The 21,216-nt window shown below is 38.7% G+C and overlaps 1 protein-coding gene across 2 annotated transcripts in view; it reads left to right on the forward strand.

Annotated features, from left to right (window-relative positions):
- LOC131031135 (protein SEH1) overlaps positions 1-21,216 on the forward strand; it is a 203,589-nt gene that overhangs the window by 69,539 nt on the left and 112,834 nt on the right. For both annotated transcript variants that reach the window (XM_057962174.2, XM_057962173.2), the window contains exon 3: positions 8,997-9,097. In XM_057962174.2, the coding sequence (XP_057818157.2) occupies positions 8,997-9,097 (101 nt within the window). The remainder of the gene's footprint in view (positions 1-8,996; positions 9,098-21,216) is intronic.

Genomic DNA, 21,216 nt, shown 5'->3' on the forward strand with positions numbered 1-21,216 from the left:
CCTTCTTGTGGTGTAATATTTTGGTCCATTCTTTCTTTTTGATCCATCCCTAAACATCATCATTGTTTATTCCCTATCAGGCTCAAAGCAATCATCCTCACCTTGCAAATTGTTAGGAAATAGGACCATGATAGGGCAAGCTTTTGTTCAGACTAAGACTACAATTGACTTGGTCCTCATACAAACTTAAGGATTAATTGACAAGTGATTGTCAAAAAGAGACCTCAAAACAGAGTTTCATAGGGATATTGACAATACTGATATTGCAGCTAGATATGAATGAAAAGTGGTGATCGAGAGCCCAATTTTATGGGGACTGAGATGCCATTTTCTATTGCATCTTGGTTTAGCATGAAGGATGGAAAATCATACTTGGTAAATGCATATTAAGACAGTGCAATAACCACCCTTGATTTTTATACCAAATATTTTACAATTTTTGCCTGTAGTTTGCTAATAGGCATTTTATCAGATACTTTGCACAATGTTTATTAAACTGAATCTCTGAGTATGTGAGTTATATAGCAGCTTGTTAAATGATTTGAAATATATGTCATGTATCAATGCTTAAAATTACTCAAGATAAGTAAAGGACATATTGTGAAACAGTTCTCATTCATAGTTTCAGTTTCAGCTGTATTATATCCAAGGAACACACATATAATGCTTTAAAACAAAATCATATTGCAGAGATGAGGATTATTCAATTCTAACCTCAAGAAAGACCAAAAAATTCCAACTCAAGGATGCAAAGGGGTCAAACAATAAATCAAGAGAATGGTTTGAATGAATTGCTCAACACCCTTAGTTCCTCTCAAAGCCACGCCTACTGCTAATACCTTCCAAACAACTCGTATGCATTTGCTGTAACAAATTTTAGCTGGGTGGCTTATTAGAATTTCTCATGGCTGCTTCACAGCCCTGATGTCCACATGGCAATGGCCAAATACCCTCCAAAGGAAACATAGATGTTCAAGAATATTCACAACTACCTTAGTTAGGTGCGACAAGGAAAAGGTGGCGGAAGCATTAGACTTAAGCAATAGGTCCCATGTCGGCCCCAAGCATCTGTGCCCATGTTTTCTCTTGGCTCCACAACTCTTCCCATTAATTTCCGATGCAACAAATGTCAATTATAAACTTCTGTAACTTGTGTACAAATACCATGCCTTTCCAAGCATTCACAAAACTTTCGATTTTTTTAAACCCTAATTGCATCCTCAAATGACACCAATGTGACCTGATCAGACAATCATAAAATTGTATCCACTTTTCTGCCCTCACACCGTATGACCTGGTATTATGGCATTTACACTTGGTTGGATGTTTATTTCAACCCCCTTTTAAATCATTCCAAATATATGCTTTGTGCTATCTTTTGAGTGCAAGGTTTGTTTTGTTAAAAAAGGTCGGCGGCTAGCAAGTAGACTTCAATGCCTTTTGTAAATTGTACGAATCCTCCCTTTTCTTTATTATTTAGAATTGCGTGAATTCCATTATTTCGTTTACAATATTTACTTGCCTCCCAACAATATTAATGGTATAAATTTCTTCTTCCTTATGCAGGCTCGACCCTCATACCAGGTAACTATGATTTTTAATAAATCCTTCAATAATAAATTTCACATTTTTTGCAACATTGAATTTACCCCCTTTCACATACTCAATATTCCTTACCTGGGATGGTGGTCAGACGAATAAATCTTCTTTTTAACCAATTTATTAGAGGTCAATTTTTTTCTTGCGTGCAAGACTTGTAATAAATTTGTATGATTGGCTCCACTATTAAGCTCAAGGGCAACTTTTGCATAGAGGGTTTTCATCCCCAAATCCCAAATGTTTGGCTCATAGTTGATCCCTTGTTGAAACTGCACTATCTTTCAGGTTTTCATCTGTCAAGAAACCATTGAGGTTTTTGTCCCGCCAATAGAAATTTGGCCACAAGCACAAATCTCGAAAAGAGAAATTATAAATCTTCAGAACCAATTCCTTTTTTTCTTTGTAATGTCCCCTACCTGATTAACATAATTAATCTATTTCAATATACAAAAATTGATTGAGAGACTAATCATGAAGCCAGCCATTGATATTCTTCAATTTATTAGTTATTAACAAGTGCTTATTTATTTTCCTCATTAGATGATTAATTTCACTATTCATAGTTCTTAATATAGATATCAGACCCTGCTACTACTTCTGTTTTAAGGGAGAAGGGTCTATGTATGTTACCAAAGCGCTTAGAGATCAAATACAATAGGTTCCCTCAAAGTTTATGGATCCAAGCCCTTACCCTATCTTGGGACCATGCCCTCAAAGTTTACAGGATGCTGATCCTTACCCTATTTTGGGAATCATCCTATTGATTGGATTTAGACTGCTCCTCTTTGGAAACAACTCCATCCCCAACTTTCTTAAATACTGACAGTAGTAACAAGCATTCTATATAATAATATTCTTCTTACTGTTATTAACTTAAGAGTTCTTTCTGATTTATATTCTAATATTGTTATTTGTCTGATCAAACATATATTAATTCTTCATAAGAACATTATCGGGCTTCATATATTAATTCTATATATATGACTATATATAGTATGACATTCTATATATGACTATTAATTCTATATATGTGACTATATATAGTATGACTGTCATACATATTGCAGTCCATATTAATAATACTATTAATTCTGCATAAGAACATTATCGGGCTTCATATATTAAACATACTTATTAAACACATCCCCTTACTAAACTCTGCATAGGAACATTATCAGGTTGCATATATTAAGCACACATATTAAGAACATCCCCATCCTTGCATACCACCAAGAACAAGGATGTTACTGCTTGTAACTTATAACAGTTCTGATCTGATCTGATCTGATCAATCTTGCTGAGTATTAATATCTCATATATTATCAGTCTCCATCCCTTCGATGCCTTTACTTTTCCCATCCTAACCTATTTTATAGTCCTCACATCGATAGAAAAGTTGTCTCTTCTACCCACACAACCCCCTAAAAGTTGACGTTCCTTAATAATACAATTTTTATTTGTGAATCGCTGCCACAGGATACCTTTTCATAACTGTTGCTAATATGTGATTATCATAACAATCGTTGCCCCTTCATGTAATTGTCTTTGTTAAACATACACATTGTAGCAATTGGTCTCCATTATTAATACTATCTTGATTGCTGCCTGTGGTAATAAGACCGCTGCCCTCTTTTAATGCATGTATTAATAATTAATTGTTGCATCAGATCTGGTCTGCCACTAACTATGTGTTTGCTAATGCCTTAATCGATAGGATGCAGCCAATAGGAATTACCTTCAGGTATGATAAGTCTTCATTGTTATGCCAATAAGGTTTTGCCTACGAGACCTTCACGAGTACTTGTGTAACATTAGTATTATGGTCACCGATTCAGTATGTTCTTCGGTCTTCATTCCTTGATCATGGGAATGGGTGGATATCAATTTCTTGCCTTCACCACTTCATCTTATTCTCTAGGTTTCACTTGGAGGCTTGATACAAAGATTATGAAGTCTTATGGAATGAGACGATTTTCCACAATGTCTCTATGCTATGATTGTTATAAATATACAGCTAACTATTAGTACTATATACAATTGTCAATCTGATTATTGGGTTAAGGATGGGGACATGACATTCTTCTCAGGGTCCTTTTATAAGCCCAACGAAACTTTTCGGAATTTATATAATATAAATTCACTTTTTAAATAATAAATATTTTAACTTCTTTAAAGTGACTTATATTATCTAACTTTTATTTTTGGCCACAGGAAAGTCACTTTATAAAATAATCAACTTAAAAACATTAATAATTAAATTATATTCTTTCTAGAAGATTGAGACAAAAAGTGGAACATTATAGTTTTCCCTTCCCAAAGATTGCTTGTCCCCAAGCAATCTAAACCTGTGTGCCATTACCAGGATCCCAAACCAATCTTATGAATGCTCTACCAAGAATCTGTATAATTTCAATTGTATACTTTTCTTCTCCGTTTTGCAGGCTTGACCCTTATACTAGGTAACTGCAATTTTTAATAAATCCTTCAATAATATATTTCTCTTTTATTGCAACATCGAATTCATCCCCTTTCACAGCTATAGTCAATATTCGTTACCTGGGATGGCAATCAGATGAATAAATTTTCTTCTTCTTTACAAATTTATTACTTGCTTGCAAGATGTCTAATAAGTTTGTATATGCAGTTTCCCAAATTGATTAGCTCCACTATTAAGCTCAATGAGATCTGAGGGTTTCTGTTCCCAAATTGCAAAGTTAGAACCACATTTTTTGGGTTTTCGTCCATCAGGAAACCACGGGTTTTCCTCCTGCTGGTAGAAATTTGGCCGTAGGTACAAATCTCTAAAAGAGAAATTATAAATTTTCAGAATAGATTCCTTTTTTTCTTGTTAGCCTCCTCTTAACCCCAACGGAACATTCCAGAATTTATATAATATAAATACACTTTTTAAATAATAATTCTTTTAACTCCTTTAAAGTGACTTTTATTATTTACCTTTTATTTTTGGCCACAAGAAAATCACTTAATAAAATATTCAGCTTAAAAACATCAATAATTAAATTATTTTCTTTGTAGAAGCCTGGTCTGAAAAATGGGCACATGATAGACAAGGAGAAGTTTTTTTTTATGTTAACAACAAAGTGATGAAAAGGATAAACACCAACGAAAAGTCTTGAGATCAAAATGAAATTGATTCATTTGGCCACTTACTGTTGAAGATAAGGAGAAAATGCATAAGACAATTGTACACTCCGAGGAGATATTTGTGGAGTCAATGATATTGCCATCTAAGAAATTGATTGAGCATGGGATTCAATTAGCTCTTGATGTAGCAGTGCCAAATGTTTGGTTATGTATAGCTTTTGATTTGGAGTCTGAAGAAACCAAGTGACAAGTAGTAGGGTGCAATTGGACCAAGCATCTCTCAATGTGGCTCACGAATTTATGTTGCTTCGAAAGAGGAAGGGATCACAATCTATGTTTGTGGATTTTCGTGCCCTAAACAAAACTATGCCTTGTAGATGGTAGAAAAATTGTTGAATCAACTCCAAAGGCCCTAGTGTGTTACTACGATGGATATGAAGTTGAGTTATTATTAGGTTAGGATCAGAGAAAATGATATTTGGAAGGCCACGTTCAAAAGAAAGCATGTTTATGGATGTGCAAACATATTTAGAATGAATAGTGTGTTAGTCATTGATTAGTTTATCATAGCATGTTTGAATGATATAGATATGTTATGTGAGACAAACATTTGAATCATTTCAAGTAAGTCATCAAATATCCATTACAAATGGATGCAAAGAAACGTGAGTTTGCAAGCCAAGCATTAGTGGAGTTGGGAATTGTACTTGTAGTTTGCAGTGGGGAACTGAAGATTTATGTAATGTCCCCACTTTGAAATAGAATTTAATAATAAACAATAATAATAGAATTAAAATACAAAAGAATAAAAATAAAATTGAAATTAAAATATAAAAGAATATAGTTAAATATAATTAAAATTTAATTTAAGTTAATGAATGGTCAAAAGACATGAAAGGAAAAGTTGTGACTCCCTCAAACATGAGATATAAAAGGGAGAAGATAACCTCATTTGAGAAGGCGATAATTTGGAAATCAGAAGTGCAGATCTGATTGTGAAAGGCTGTGTCCCTTTCAAAGGGCAGAAATAATGAGGAGTTGCACTCTTTCAAAGGTTGCTAATGGTGAAAGGGTTTCTCTTGCCAAAGGGCATACATGATGAAGAGGTATGACCTCTCCCTCACATTGAGAGATATAAAGGAAAGGAATCTGAAGCCTCCAGTGATATTACCATCGATCAGATCAGATCAGAACTGTTATTAAGTTACGGGCAGTAACATCCTTGTTCTTGGTGGTATGCATGGGGATATGCTTAATATATGAAGCTTGATAATGTTCTTATGCAGAATTTAATAGTAATATCTAAGTTGCTGGTTCGGGTTCGGGTTCGAAGAACCGGTTCGCTGGTACGGCAAAATTTTGAAATGGGGTTTGGGTTCGTTAGTACAAAAACATGAATTAAGATTAGAATGTAACATAATATCGTATAAAGTTATAAACAACAAAAAAACCATAAACTTGTAATCATAGCATTATGATCATAGTTCATACCATCATAGCATCATATACTTCAAGTTCGACATCAAAATATTAAAATGATAATATCAAGTTCAAGTATCATTGTTTCAGGGCTGGGGGCCTAGCTCGATTGGCGAGAGCTTTCAGTGGTGAAGCACGAGGTCACGAGGTCTAGTCTCCCCCCAGCCCACGTGGTACCGGAGGATGTGTTGCGCTAGTGTCACCGGTCACGTTAAAAAGTTTACCCGATGCATTGCAGTTTATAGGGGGTGCTATACTCGCTTTCTGCAGTCTAAAAAAAAAGTATCATTGTTTCAAAATTCAACTTGCAACAATTGGAACTTTATACTAAGTTTAAATCATCTAATGGATTCTTCTTCTTCTTGCAATAGCAGTCAGGAATAGCACTAAGAAGATGAAAGACTAATTGCAAGTCAAGAATAAATGCAATAGCAGTCGAGTAATAGCAAAAGTCTTTCATGGAAACAACTAATGCCATTGAAGAAGAAGAAGAAGAAGAAGAAGAAGAATGAGCAATCAAGAAAATGAGCTTAGGAAACTGAATATTTTTGTTGCTTTTCATAAGCCGAGGATTGTAAATCAAAATAAGCTAATGCATGGGTATTTTGCTGTTGTGATTGAGCATTGCTCTAGTACATTGTATAAGGTTAACAAGTAAGAGGTCATAACTCAATTGTTTGCTGCTCTGTTTTATCTTGCTTCAAGACATAAAAAATTTAAATAAATCTATCAATTGTCTGTTGTTGTTCTTAATAATTTTAACTCTTAAAGACTTAAACCTACATGATAGCTGGGCAAAACAATCACATAAATTTGCAAGTCTGAAATCATTGCCATAAATTTTATAAAATTTTGCCAAAAAAAATAAAAATGTAAATTTGGGCACCCAAGTGTCCAGGTTCGCTCCAAGTTCACCCCAGGTTCGCCTTGGACGAGCCAGCTTGCCTGGGTTACAAACCTTGGCTGAACCCAAAGGCGAACCGAACCAGGACCCGAACCCAAAACGAACTGGACCAGAACCAGGGGCCTAGGGTAGCGAACTAGACATCCTAGAGTAATATTAATATAGACTGCAATATGTATGATAGCCATACTTAATTATATATATGTTCACAGTACAATGAGATATCGATATATTCACAGTCTAAGTACTTAATCGATTCTAATTCTTTCCCCCATAAGGAGAGGCATGGTGTTGTTAGGGAGAGGCAGAGTAAATCCATCCCAAATTGGTAGAGCCCCAAGGGTGAATGGATTGATGATCCTGAAATCTGGGCTGCATTATGAGCCTCGAGGGTGAATGGATTGATGTTCCTGAAATCTGGGCTGCATTATGGAGGTGGTGTCATTGCACCCTAGACAAGTAAATCCCCATCTAGGGTTGAGAATTAGAAGGGATTAAGATTAGAGCTTGAATAAGGACAATATCAGTTGTACTTTGAGCAACCACAGTTATTTAATATGTAATTAATGTAGCATAATAAGTAGAAGTGTATGTTGCTCTTTAGGAATTGGCAGCCTCTTAATAGGGGACATTACAATTTATTTTCCAAAATTTAAGCAACATAGACCTAGCCAAGGCTGATGAATTCGAGTGAAGTGCTGGTCTTTATAGGAGCAACTCAATATGTAAATTCATTACCAAAGTACTGTTATGCCTTTGCAAGGCATCTATAATGTTATGTCCAGGGCACCAGAATCTTCATTTGAGTTATCTTATTTGAATTTTTGATGATTTTGAGTGAGATTGAAGGTTCCAGGTTGCAAAGTTTTGATGTTAGACATTCAGCAGTATGCTTTTCTCTCCTATTAAAATAATTTATATCATCCTAGGTATTTGGAGCGACTTCTTCTTTTAGGAGCTCAATATCTAGCTACTTAGGGTACTGATCATGTAGCTTCAAGTGGCAGTGAGATTTGTTCTTATGAGGGTTTTCGATTAGTTTGGAAAGATATTACCTATGGTGTAAGGTTTTGACGAGTCAGGCTTTATGGACTTATAAGTAGGTTTTGGAACTTTGAGGGTTTTAAATCAGTTGTAATATTATGGCACTCTTTACAGTTTGAAATTGATACCTGCTCACTTTATATTAGCTATGGCTACAAGTACTTTAGCGTTTCCTTGTGCTGATCTCAATATAATGTTTTCTCCCTTTAACAACTTGTTTGAATAATTGAGACCCCTTTATTGTGAATAATTGTTCACAACCAACCAGAATATTAATTGAAGAGATTGATTTAATGTTTGACATTCATCACTCTTTGTACACATTTTTCTTGGTGCCTAAGGTGATGAACCAAAGAACATGATCTAACTGCGTTTATACCTTAATTAGTTTCATGGATTTTGTGGGGATGAAGGGTATTTTCTGCATCACTTTCCCTTCTAGTTACTCATTTTTCATTTCCAAGCCTCTTTGACAAATCTTATATCTTGGAGAGGTGAAAGCATGGGTGACAAGTACAAAGGAAGGAAAACATAGTTCGAGGCAGATATTCCATAGCATGCATTTCTTGACAACTATGATTAGGTTTTTAGCAGTTAGCAATTTTACAGTACTACCTTCAGTTGTTGCTAATTAATCAAGTCCTAGTTTAACTTCAATAAATATGAATGTAATATTCAATGAACAAATGATCCATGTTTCTCTATCAAAATACAAGGATTGCTTCCAGTTTCTCCTTAAAGAATTCTGAACATAATACATTTGCCAAGTCTTTTGTTTTATATTGAACTTATGTCAATTATTTCAAAATAGCCTGGTAAGGGTAAAGAGTTGGGAAGGTGTCTTATATGTCTTTAATTGTGGCAGACATTGAATCATGCAAATGGAAGTTGTGTAATCGTTTTCAAGACAGCAGTGTACCAGTATTGGATATTCAGTTTGGTAATTGTGTGTCAGGATTGAAATTGGTAAGGATATACACACTATTACATTTGAGAAGCTAAGTGTTTATTAAGTATCCTAGAAATGTAGTGTTTACCATTTGTGAAATATTACATTGAATTTAAAGCTGTTTGCATACTTTGCTCCCTTTCAAAAAAATCGGTTTAATTGTTGATAAAGAAATTATAATTTGCTCATGACAACCTAAAGGTTAACCATGTTTTTATTTCTCTCAACTTGGTAAGTTGCAGGTGTTAGTCTGTTATTTTGATTTGTTGGGAACAGTTCTGCCTGAAGATGAATCTCGAACTTTAGCATTTGAGCACACACTTTATTAGTTTTCTTTTGTTACAGGAAGGAGAATAATCTCTGAATTATAAGAAATACAAAATTTACAATTACTGATAGCAGTTTTAGACCGATGCATAACTTTTCATATATATATATGCCCGCTAATAGCAATATACCCAAGAATAAACTATAAAAGTAAAGTCCAAATTGACTAAGGAGTCAATTTGTGGTTGACTATAATTACTTGATTTTCTTGATGTAATTTAGTTTCATCCCTTCACTTGGTAATCTCCATTGGCTGTTGATACTATAGTTTCTTCTGGCCAAACTTGAAGGGATGAGTGTCTACCTTTTCCTCTCTTCTAGTTTTCCACATTATTGCAACATAGTTTGTTGTTTTCATTGAGGGAATGCCATTCCTAGTTTTGGTTTCTGTATGGAAGGAAAACTAGCAAGCAGACCTCACACACAACATTCTGAGGATCAGGCTGGATAGGCAAAATAAATGAGAGTGCAGTTGGAGTTGATGGAGGATGATGAAATTCAAAGTATCTTCCAAAGAATCTGCTGGAAAGGCAAGTGAAATATGAGAAACATTTGGTTAATGTCAGGTTGCCCAGAAATGCATGCAAGGAAAATGGTAAGTAATATTCACACACAGCCTTGTGAAGACCAGGTTTAAAATGCAACAAAAAACAAATATGGGTGAATCATAAAGGCAAATTTTGAAATTTACAATTCTGGACAAACCCAACTGATCACCATATTGGACAAGGTAAATTCAAGAGTGGCAAAATTATTGCTAAACAAGAACGTACCAAAATTAGAAGGATAGAAAAATGATAGAATTCTAATGTGGCCAAAAACAAACAACATACAACATGAGATAAACTCATTGTATGGACATTGTTCTAGAAATATCATTTTTAGCAGTATGGATTGTGGAAGATTAAATTCTCAAATATTTTCCATACATGTAAGGAACCTATTTAATCAAAGCTTCTGGAGAATTTTAGGATAAAGATTGCTAAAAGATTGCAAATTTGGCATTCCTAAAGAGGTTTAAGGTCCATCTCATGTAATGTACTTGGAGTTATCCACATAAGGAGTTCTTATTTGCAACCTTATCATTCATCCTGATGATAAGCCACAAAGTGTTGCTTCAAACATGGATCAAGTTCTCTCTATGCAATTATTTCCAGAAACCTTTTTTTAACATATTGTCCTTTGACAAATGAGTACATTATAAAAAGAAACAAGAACTAAGCTAGAGTGAACAACATATATGTAATGGACACCCTAGAATGCCCAAAAACTAAACCAACTGCTGATAGGAATTTAGTCAAACAGTTTGCATCCAACTCCTTATTTCTCCGTTTAATTTTTAAATTCCCTTATAGCTTCGGAAATGTAATGTTTGTTTGTTTTTAAGTCTTTGCATAGATTTGAAATCACATAACATGAACTAGAAGGGAATTACAATAATATGCAACATGAAGATTGAACTACTGCTGATATGATATTATTTCCAGAATTATTAAAATCAAATACATAGCAGATATTTCAACTCACTAAATACTCCAGCATTTTTGACATAATATTCCAGCAATGACTTCCCATCTTGCTGCTACAGTAACGTGAACAGTGCCGTGCTACAGTAACGTGAATAGTGCCATGCTACAGTACGTGAATAGTGCTATGCTACAGTATTAATTAGTCTTCAATCAGTCCAATAGCTTCATAAAATCATCCCTTCAGAATGGCATAAGCATTGGTCAAGAAGTGGAGAAGGTATGAGCAAAACACCAAATCTGCCTGTAGCTGAAGATGCACCCAATCTGCCTGTTAATGAAGCTGATAGCAATGGATTCCAAAGGCCAAACCCCAAGGGAATGACATCTAGAATGTCACAAGAGAGGATAGACGTCCTCTAATGCCAAGAACGGATCTGCAACTCACACATCAATTTCTTCTCATATTCAACATGCTGAATGAAGCCACAAAAGCTTCCTTTTATTCTTTATCCAAGGGTCGACCCAGCTCACTTGAGCAATGTGGGATAAAAGATGTGCAATATAAAACATATTAAAATATTCACTTATGTCTCCCTTGGGTGCCCCTTTGATTTGCACACATCCCCATAAAATAAATATTAAAGTAACACTTTAATATTTTACGATTAAATTAAATGTTACTTTAATAACACTTCAGGCATTAAAATATATTAGCAATCGGACTTCGGATAGCGCGAGTGATAGCTCGTCGGAAAGCTCTCGCCGAGGAGTATCGAATCCAATCACCAAAACTAGCCTCCATTGTGTCTTGCTGACTTACTAAAAATAGTAAGTATGCCTGAAACTAAGTAAATCAACTCCATTTTGGCCCAAACTGGAAATGACTAGGCCAAAACACTCCAAGATCCCCTTAAACCCTTCGTTAGCCCTCGGGACCATGTAGAGATAGGCTAACGCACATACACTTGGTCAACTGCTAAAGTGAGGACATTACAATATACAAACAAACCAGTTAGCATAAGCAAGCAAGTAAATTAAATAAGCAAAAAATAAACAGCACGTGAGTTGTTTCCGATCACTTAATCCTCTATAAACAAACAATAAAGTGAAAACAAATAATTTGGTTTGTTTAATCTGTTTTGCCAACCTTCTTAACCATCAGACAATATCTACTTTACTCACCAAAATCGTGAATGACTTGAAGCATACCAGTTACCAGAGTTTCTTGTAATGTTTAGTTTCTTTTATGTTATAATGCAAAATATTCCAAAACCACAAGCAAAATTTCCAAAGAAATCTTTACACACTCACACAAAGCAACTATGTATCAATGGAATGCAAGAATAGTGTTTTCAATGAATTATGTTAATATGTGCAACAAAGCTACAACCATGCTGGCTTAATGATGAATGTGGAGTCATGTGTGCTGATTTTGATGAGCCATCCAGAATATTGAAAATGTTACCCTCGACTAGTTGTTGGAAGGCATTATATTGCAGTAGTCTAGAATACCAAAGGGGCAAGGTTACAAGTGTCAATGATCCCTAGTGATTGCTAATTATGAGTGAGTTGGTTTGACTCTTCATATGAAACATTCCATTCCTTGAAGACATGTCCTCCTTAGGATGCTTTTGGTCTTGATCATGATTGACAATTATGTTACTTATATTGTATGCATGTAATGTCCCTACTAGTTAGAGATCACTGACCTGCAAAACAAACTGTTAGAATGCAACAAATATATATATGTAACTAATCTAATTTGCAACTAAACTTCAATTATTTAATTAAAACTAATCTCAATTCTTATTAAAGAAAAAGGATACGAGTGCAGTGCTGGGACATGTCCTTAGGCGGTTGTGAAGCTCGCCTTCTTGGAACCCATCTGGGTTCCAAGCCATACCAGGAAATCGAAGGATAATTCGATTCCTGTCTTGGATGTAACATCTTACATCCAAGCCTACCAAGGAAGATCATCATATATGATGAATTCCTTGCCTTGGATGATGCATCTCATCATCCAAGTCTACCAGAGAGGACCGGCCAGATCTGTCTCTTCTTGGATGAACTTTTGTCACCCAAGCCATAACATATATGCATATAGATACTCAGTATATACTGCCTACTAGGGATTATCATAATCCCTGAATTTGGCTAAGGGAATTTCCTCCCAATAGCCTCCATCATATAGCCACATTATTCATATAACATTCTACAACTCATTATCATTTTTCAATTCATAAATTAAGTCTACATTTACATGATCCTACATACATATAAATATTCTGCATACATACCTATATTCATTGCTACATACACATGAGATAATATTACTATCCTACTATAGTTCTTGTTAAAGGAATAGTATGTATTTATGTATAGTAGACTATTTAGTAATATATATGTGTGTGTGTGGCACACACGTCCACACACATATATTTACCCCTGTGGCTAGTAGATAACACTTACCTGTTCGCAGCCCGCAGTAGTAGTTCCCAGTCCGTAGTTTGTCATTTGCTGTTCACAATCCGCCATGGCAGTTTGTAGACTTCCTCTCTTTGACACCTCCCCCCACTCCCTTGCTGTGGTTGTTAACCTTATACCCCGTGGAGGGGAAGGGTTGCATCCCTCCATGGGTCCCTTTGCGGGAAGGGGTGTGACGGTGGTTGCAGCCCAGGCTGCGAGTACCGTCCCACCACTTCCCGTGGGAGGGGTGTGACCGGAAGGTAGCCGCTGTCCTATACATCTTTAATCGCATTTAAGTATATTCATTCGATAATACATTCCATTAAATATATTAAATTCATTACATGGTTTAATGTATTTAATATATTAAATACATTTTATTATTAAATATATTAAATACATTACATTTATAATAACCTTATTTAATATATAAATTTTAATGATTTATTTCTTTTTGCAATATTTTAACATTATTTAATTTATTAACATTATTTTAATAATTGCTCCTTCATAATATATGCTTTTATTATTATTGGTGTGTTGGATAAAATGTACATTAGGTGACATCGTAGGGGTCATCACAGTCCCTCCGTCTCAATTTTGCTTGTCCTCAAGCATATTTATGTCTTCCTCTTTCTCCCAAGTAGCATCCTCATTTGGGCTATTCCTCCATTTAATCAGGTCTTTGGTAATGGTTCGGTTCCTAAGCTCTTTCTTCCGCGTATCCAGAATGACCTCAGGGTACAAAGTTAGTTTCCCCTCATCATCTAGGGGAGGTAGTTCACTGCATGGCACCAAGTGTTGCCCGAGAACCTTTTTAAGTCGGGAGACATGGAACACATTATGTATTTTACTGTCTTTGGGGAGTTGTATTTCATAAGCTACTTCCCCAATCCTTCGAATTACCTTGTAGGGCCCATAGAACCGGGGTTTCAACTTTTCAGCCCCATTCCTCTTGAGGGAAGATTGTTTATATGGTTGTAGCCTTAAAAACACCAGATCTCCGGCCTTGAACGACCTTTCCGTACGCTTCCTGTTTGCATAGATCTTTTGTTGATTTTGGGCTTGTTGTAAATTCTCTTTCAAGGTCTTCATGATGTCCATACTCTGTTGAACAAAATCTTATGCTCTTGGTACTTTACTTTCTTGGGTTATTAACTCCCCAAAGCTTGTGGTCTCATAGCCATACAAAGCTTGGAAAGGACTCATCCGTATTGACATGTGGTGTGTCGTGTTGTAACAATGTTCTCCTAAGTGTAGCCACTTAACCCAAGCAGTCTGTTGCCCTGTAACATAATTTCTTAGGTAGCCCTCTATCCATTTGTTCACTATTTCAGTTTGCCCATCGGTTTGAGGATGGTAGCTGGTACTAGGGGTTAAGACTGTTCTTGCCATTCTGAAGAGTTCCTACCAGAATTGGCTAATAAACTTGCTATCTCTGTCATTGACAATATTCTGAGGGAGTCCGTGGAGTCTAAAAATTTCCCTGAAGAATAGATCGGCTATTTGGTGGGCTTTGTAGTTTGTGGAGACTGCCAAGAAATGGGCATACTTCGTTAGTCTGTCTACCACCACAAAAATGCTATCCTTTCCTTGTGTCCTTGGCAACCCTGTTATGAAATCCATAGAAATGCTCTCCCACTTTTGATTGGGAATAGGTAATGGTTGAAGCAACCCAGCTGGGTGGGTGAGTTCAGTTTTATTGCGTTGACAAGTTAGGCACTTTTGTACATATTTTTGGACATCTCTTTTTTGGTCTTTCCATGCATACTTTTCCCTAATGTGTTTATAAGTTTTATAGTATCCTTGATGTCTTGCTAGGGGGTTATCATGGAATTCTTTTAGGATTTTGCTTTTGAATCTGGTCTGAGGGGTCAAGTATACCCTTCCCTTGTACAAGATGAGATCTCCCCTAACTTTAAAATCTTCATTGGGAAGGTTTCCCTCCAAGATTTCCTTTGCTTGTAGATCTTGGTCATATTCATTAAGGATTTCTTCTTTCCAGTCCTTTGAGATGCTGGTAAGGGTATTTAGGTGGGCTCTTCAGGATAATGCATCCGCTGCCCCGTTATTCACCCCTTTTACATATTCTATATCAAAGTCGTAGGCTTGTATTTTGCTCACCCATTTTTGTTGCCTATTTAAGATCCTTTTGGCTCAAGAAGAAGCGTAGACTGTTATGATCAGTTTTTGGCTACTATAAACGTTTTGTAAAAGGGTTCTCCAAGATTGCAGCACCCCTTACTGATCTAACTAAGAAAGGGGCTTTCACATGGAATGACCAAGCCCAACAGGCTTTTGAACAACTTAAAATAACCATGAGCACATGTCCACCTCAAATGGATCGGTATATGGTGTGAAAATCGATCCACCGGGCTTTTGAACCATATACCCTTGTCCACCAGCACCGAAGGGAGGAAACCCAGCGTGAGGAGTGACGCCAATAGGTCCTCTGAGAGTACGAAGAAAACAACTATCTCTGGGAAGAGGAGCGTAATGGCAAGCGACGACGGGAAACTTGAACCTTGAGCCTCAGGAGCAGAATAAAGAACACTCCTACATTTTGTACGGGAATTAATGCCCAACTTATTAAATAAGGATAGAAATAAGAATGCACAAAGTGAGGAGTGGGAGGCCGCACAGAGAGCCCTGATTCTGGAACAAGTAGAACGTAGACGGAAGCTGAGGCAACTTGCTGAAGGACAACCGGCCGAAGGGTTGCCCGAAGGGAACCAAGGAGGTGTCACGGAGGGTGCAGGAGCAGAAGCCGAAGGAGATTTCTACGTGTTGCCTGAACACCGTAGGGTGAGAAGCTACGAAGAATTTTTGGAGGAAACAAGGCTACGAAGAAATCTGGTCGAAGAGACCCGGATGAGTTCAGAAATTTATCCCTTACACCGTGCACGGAGGACCACCGAAGGGAGCAAACAGACGACAAGGGTGAGAACGGAGGGGAGGGCAACCGTACGACCGTAGGTGCGGAGGAGGCACAGGCACACGGCAAGTAGGACCCCCTCTTGGGACCCATCACACCAAGCACGCGGGTACAAACCACCGTACCCCCAGTCACTCAAACAACATACACCACTGGCACGGGTGGGAGTGGTGCAGGTGCACGACAGGCGACATGACCCCCACCAATGGCCAGTAAACAAAAGTTGCCGAAGTTCAACGGCAACGGGAAGGAAGATCTCGTCCGCCATTGCCGCACTTGCGAAACCATATGGTCAGCGAACGGTGTTACCGACTAGGACGAATGGGTAACACAATTTCCAGCAACCTTAAGGGGAGTGGCCATCGACTGGTACTCCGATACGGATAAGGCCAAAGTCGGCACATGGCCCAACCTGAAGGAGGAGTTTGATATAGAGTTCCGCCTCCTTAGAGACGATAATGAAATAGTAGTTGAAATCTATGGCACAAAGCAGAACAAGAATGAGACAGTCCGAGCCTATAGTCAGCGGCTCAAGGAACTGTTGGGGAAAATGGAGTCAACCAGCAGATGGGTTGAAAAAGAGATGGTTCGTGGAGGGACTGAAACACTCCCTCCGGAAGAAGATGAAAATTATTCCACCAACCTCATACGAAGATGCATATAATAGAGCGAGACCAAGACATCCAAGAAGAAAAAGAAGAAGGATAGCTCGTCTGAGGATGATGACTCTTTTGAGGGAAGTAGCAGCGATGGCGAGTCCGGCAAAAAGGTGCAAGCCCTGTAGAAGGACATGTTGAGGATGATGAAAGAGCTGAAGGTTATGAAGGGAGGTCCGAGCAAGACCGACGAAGGGGAGCTTCGGTGCACAAAATGTAAGATGGACGGCCACACGAAAGGCTCCTGCCCAAAGAAGGCCTATTGTGATATATGCCAGTTGATGGGGCATCCCACCAAGGAATGCCCCTACAACATGAAAACACGAAACCAACAAGTATTGCTTACGCAGGAACAACCAACTACATTGGGCGGTAATGGCAGCTCCCAGGCGAACAACAATGCAACGTCGGGAGGCTACCGAGATAACCGTGGGGAGGACGAAACAACAATAACACCAATAACAATACAAGGAGCGGGATCCAATACGATTCCAAGGCCGACCGATGATACAATGCAGAGTGTGCAGCCAGTGGGGGCACTTCGCCCGAGACTGCCCGAAGGGAGAGGCCACACAATATTTGTGCAAATGGTGCGGACCGGGAGACCACAAAGACGCCACCTGCCCGAAGTTCGGCGTCAACTTGCTCAATATCGTGGAAACCAAAGAAGAGGAAGTGCTGGCCGTAATCCGCGCCCAAGCCAGACAAGCAACGTGCCCAGACTCGGAGATGGAGAAGCGAAGGGTACGAGAAGCATGGGAAGAAATTGAGAAAGAGATACGAGAGAGGGCAAAGGCGAAGGGTACAACGGTTACTTCCAGTTGACCAGAGGCGGAGGAGGCTATACTAAATCAAATTTTAGAACTGGAGGTGCCTGTGAAGGTACACGATCTCCTCCAGACGATGCCTCAATTACGAACGGCGTTGCTGAATAATCTCTCCCAACCACGCACCAATACCAACCACTGCACAAATGTTCTTGGGGGGTCTGCAATAGACCCCAAGCTGCTGGCAGTTAACACTGGAAGGAACCTGGCCATTGTGGAGATGGGTATCCTTGGCACCATTCTAACCGATACCATCGTCGATGGTGGATCGGGAGTGAATGTTCTTCTAGAAGAAAACTGGCGGAAGCTGGGGAAGCCGACGCTGTGGCCATCTACATTCAATCTGCTGGGAGCAAATCAACATGGAATCAAACCCATCTGGACAGTGATAGCCAACAAGTTACCATCGGGGCGCAACCCTTCATACTGGACTTCGTGGTAATCCCACTAAAGGAAAAAGGGTATGATGCGATCTTAGGGAGAGGGTGGCTAGTGGCAGCCAAGGCCGCCCACAACTAGAAGAAGAACATTTTGTTCCAGAACTACAGGCTCGAAGTAGAGGAACCAGAGCAATTAACGAAGGAGGTGTACTTGCCGGAATACAGAGAATATTGGAAGGGAGACGCCCGTGTGAGTGACACCACCGCACACCAGTTCCCGAAGAAAGAACCCATCAAGTATCAAGAGGTAAAATTGAAGGAGACAAACCTCGGTGACGTAGATAATCCCAAGATCATTTGTGTCGGTAATGATTGGAACCCTGTGTGGAAGGCCGCAACCTTCAAAATCTTTATTCTTCTTCTTATGTACGGTAACGAGACCGTGGTCCCTGTAGAATTTATGGTTCTAGGTCTTCGGATGACCATTGAAAATAGACTTGCCATCAATGGGTCCAAATTGAAACCCTACCATGAGAAGCGCGCAGGGGACCCGACAGACTGGAAGGACACCCGAGAGTCCGGAGGGGGGACCCGAGAGGATGGAAGGGGACCCGAGAGGTCGGGTAGGCGACTCGAGAGGCACGGGACCAAAGTGGGAGACTCTCGAGTGAGGCAAACGGAGAAGGATGAAGGGCGATCCCAGAGGCATGGGACCTGAGCGGAAGACTCTTTGGACAATTAGATTAGGAAATTAAATTGAAAAATAAATAAAATAAAAAACAATCGGTGGCCACGGTGGAACCACCGTCGAGGGGGTCACTGCCGGTGACCACCATGCGCTAGAACCACCGTCGGGGGGCCACCGCCGGTGACCATCGTGCGGTGGAACCACCGTACGATGGACCATCGTCGACAGAGGTCACCGGCGGTGGAATACCACCGTAGGCCTGAAGGAGCATGGCGACGACGGTGATGGTTTAAAAAAGGGTGAAAGGAAAAATACCCCGGCACGACAGGGATAAACGGTGGTGATGGTACGTGAAAAGAAAAATGCGTTGACATTCAAACAAGCATGCATTTAATTTAAAAAAAAACGATGACTAGATTGAAAAATCATTCGATGGAGTTTGGAGCCAGAACGCTGAAAAAATTAGAGTGGAGAAGAAGGTTTTTGGCATCTTAAAATATCACAAAAATGATGTGCGCCATGGACTTCCGTGTGGTTCTGAAGGTTGTAAATTGGTGTTGGCGGCGGGGGCGCTGCCCATCGACCCCGCCCTATACTGCGGCACCTGGGGCGTTGCCGCCTGTTGTGACGTTTTCACACATCGCCCCATTGCAAATGGGGACCCTTGCTTTTTTGCTTTTTAGGGTTTGTTTTTTGGTCTTTTAGGGTTTTGTTAGTTAAGCCTTTGCATTTTGAGTGCTGTCGGGAAGATCAATAGGATAGCAGGTCCTGCTAGAGTGAAGTCCTGATCCTGAAATTTGGCTAAGTCTGAAAGTCCTGATCCTAAAATTTGGCTAAGTCTGAAAGTCCTGATCCTGAAATTTGGCTAAGTCTGGAATGTCCTGATCCTGAAATTTGACTAAGTCTGGAAACTGAAAAACCTCAAAAAACTAGATTTTGCTATATAACTCCTGGAGGTCTGAAACCACGCTCAAACATCCTGAAAGTATATATGGAATATAACTTAAAGTATAAGTTTCTTCTTTCTTATACTTAAATGTTATATTCCATAAAAATTATCCTGATAGAGAGTTCGAAAAGTCAAATTTCGCTCCTATCCTTCACTAAGGATCCAGAGCGAAAAGCGCTCCTGTCCCTCTCCAAGGGTCCAGAGCGAAAAAGCTTAGTGGAGTCATTCCTGACCTTGTTCGGACAAATTGAGACATCAAAGGCATGAAGGAGGATGTAATCAACCCATTGAAGATAGTTTTGAAAGTTAACAAGGCATAAATGAGCTCATAAAGGCCAGGGCGCTCCTGTCCCTCTCCAAGGGACCAGAGCGATTTTCCCTCAAGACAAGTTTTTGGCAAAGGGAAGGCAAGTTTCGCGTTTAAGGTGGGTGAAGGAAGACGCAATCGATCCGTTGAAGATAATTTTCGAAGCTAGCAAAACACAAGTGAGCTTATAAATGCAAAATCGCTCCTGTCCCTCACCAAGGGACTAGAGCGAAATAGTCAAGTATGCCTAATTTTTAAATGCCTCTTTCGTTTCAAACGTTCAAGATGGAGTAAGAAACAATGTTTTACGCCTTGAAGAAAATTCAATGTTAATATGATTAAGGATTTGTGCCATAAATGCAAAATCGCTCCTGTCCTTCACTGGAGGACCAGGGCGATTTCTACAGAATCAACCATTCCCTTCAAAAGTTACGTCAAGGCAAGGTTACGCAAGGTCAAAAATGACTTTCGAAGGACGAACGTGGAATTAACCTCAAGAATCAACAATTTTGAGCTCAAATGCAAAATTCGCTCTTGTCCTTCAGTCAAGGACCAGGGCGAAAAATCCTTAGGAGGGCTCATTTGGTCTTGGAGAGACAAGTTTGGCATGCGTAGAACAAACAAGGATCATCAATTGCCCTCACAAGTTGATTTGACGATTGGAGAATACAAAAACAAAGAGCAAAAGGCAAAATTGCTCCTGTCCCTCACCAAGGGACCAAGGCGAAAATGGTTCTAAGGAGCATTCGTTCCAAAAGATCACATGAATCAAACTCAAGATTCCAAGCAAAAACGCCATTTCGAACATCAAGGATGAAGTTTCAAACGTGAAAAATGAAAGATGGAGGACCAACAAGACAAGTTCGCTCCTATCCTTCACCCAGGGACCAGAGCGATATTATTGATGTCCCAAATATCTCCCATGCCTAGGCGCCAATAATTTTTTGAAATACATTAAATGCTAAATTCGATAAAAACTTTGAAATATTTAATTAAATTGGCATTTAAAAATAGCGCATAAGGCATTTAATAATTAATTTATGCCTTTAAAAAATTGAAATTTTAATTATAAAGGCATTTAAAATTAATTATTATTAATTTAAAAATAAAATTGGGAGCGCTTAAGGTATCA

This window comes from Cryptomeria japonica, chromosome 7 (assembly GCF_030272615.1).
Source record: "Cryptomeria japonica chromosome 7, Sugi_1.0, whole genome shotgun sequence".
Classification (NCBI taxonomy): domain Eukaryota; kingdom Viridiplantae; phylum Streptophyta; class Pinopsida; order Cupressales; family Cupressaceae; genus Cryptomeria; species Cryptomeria japonica.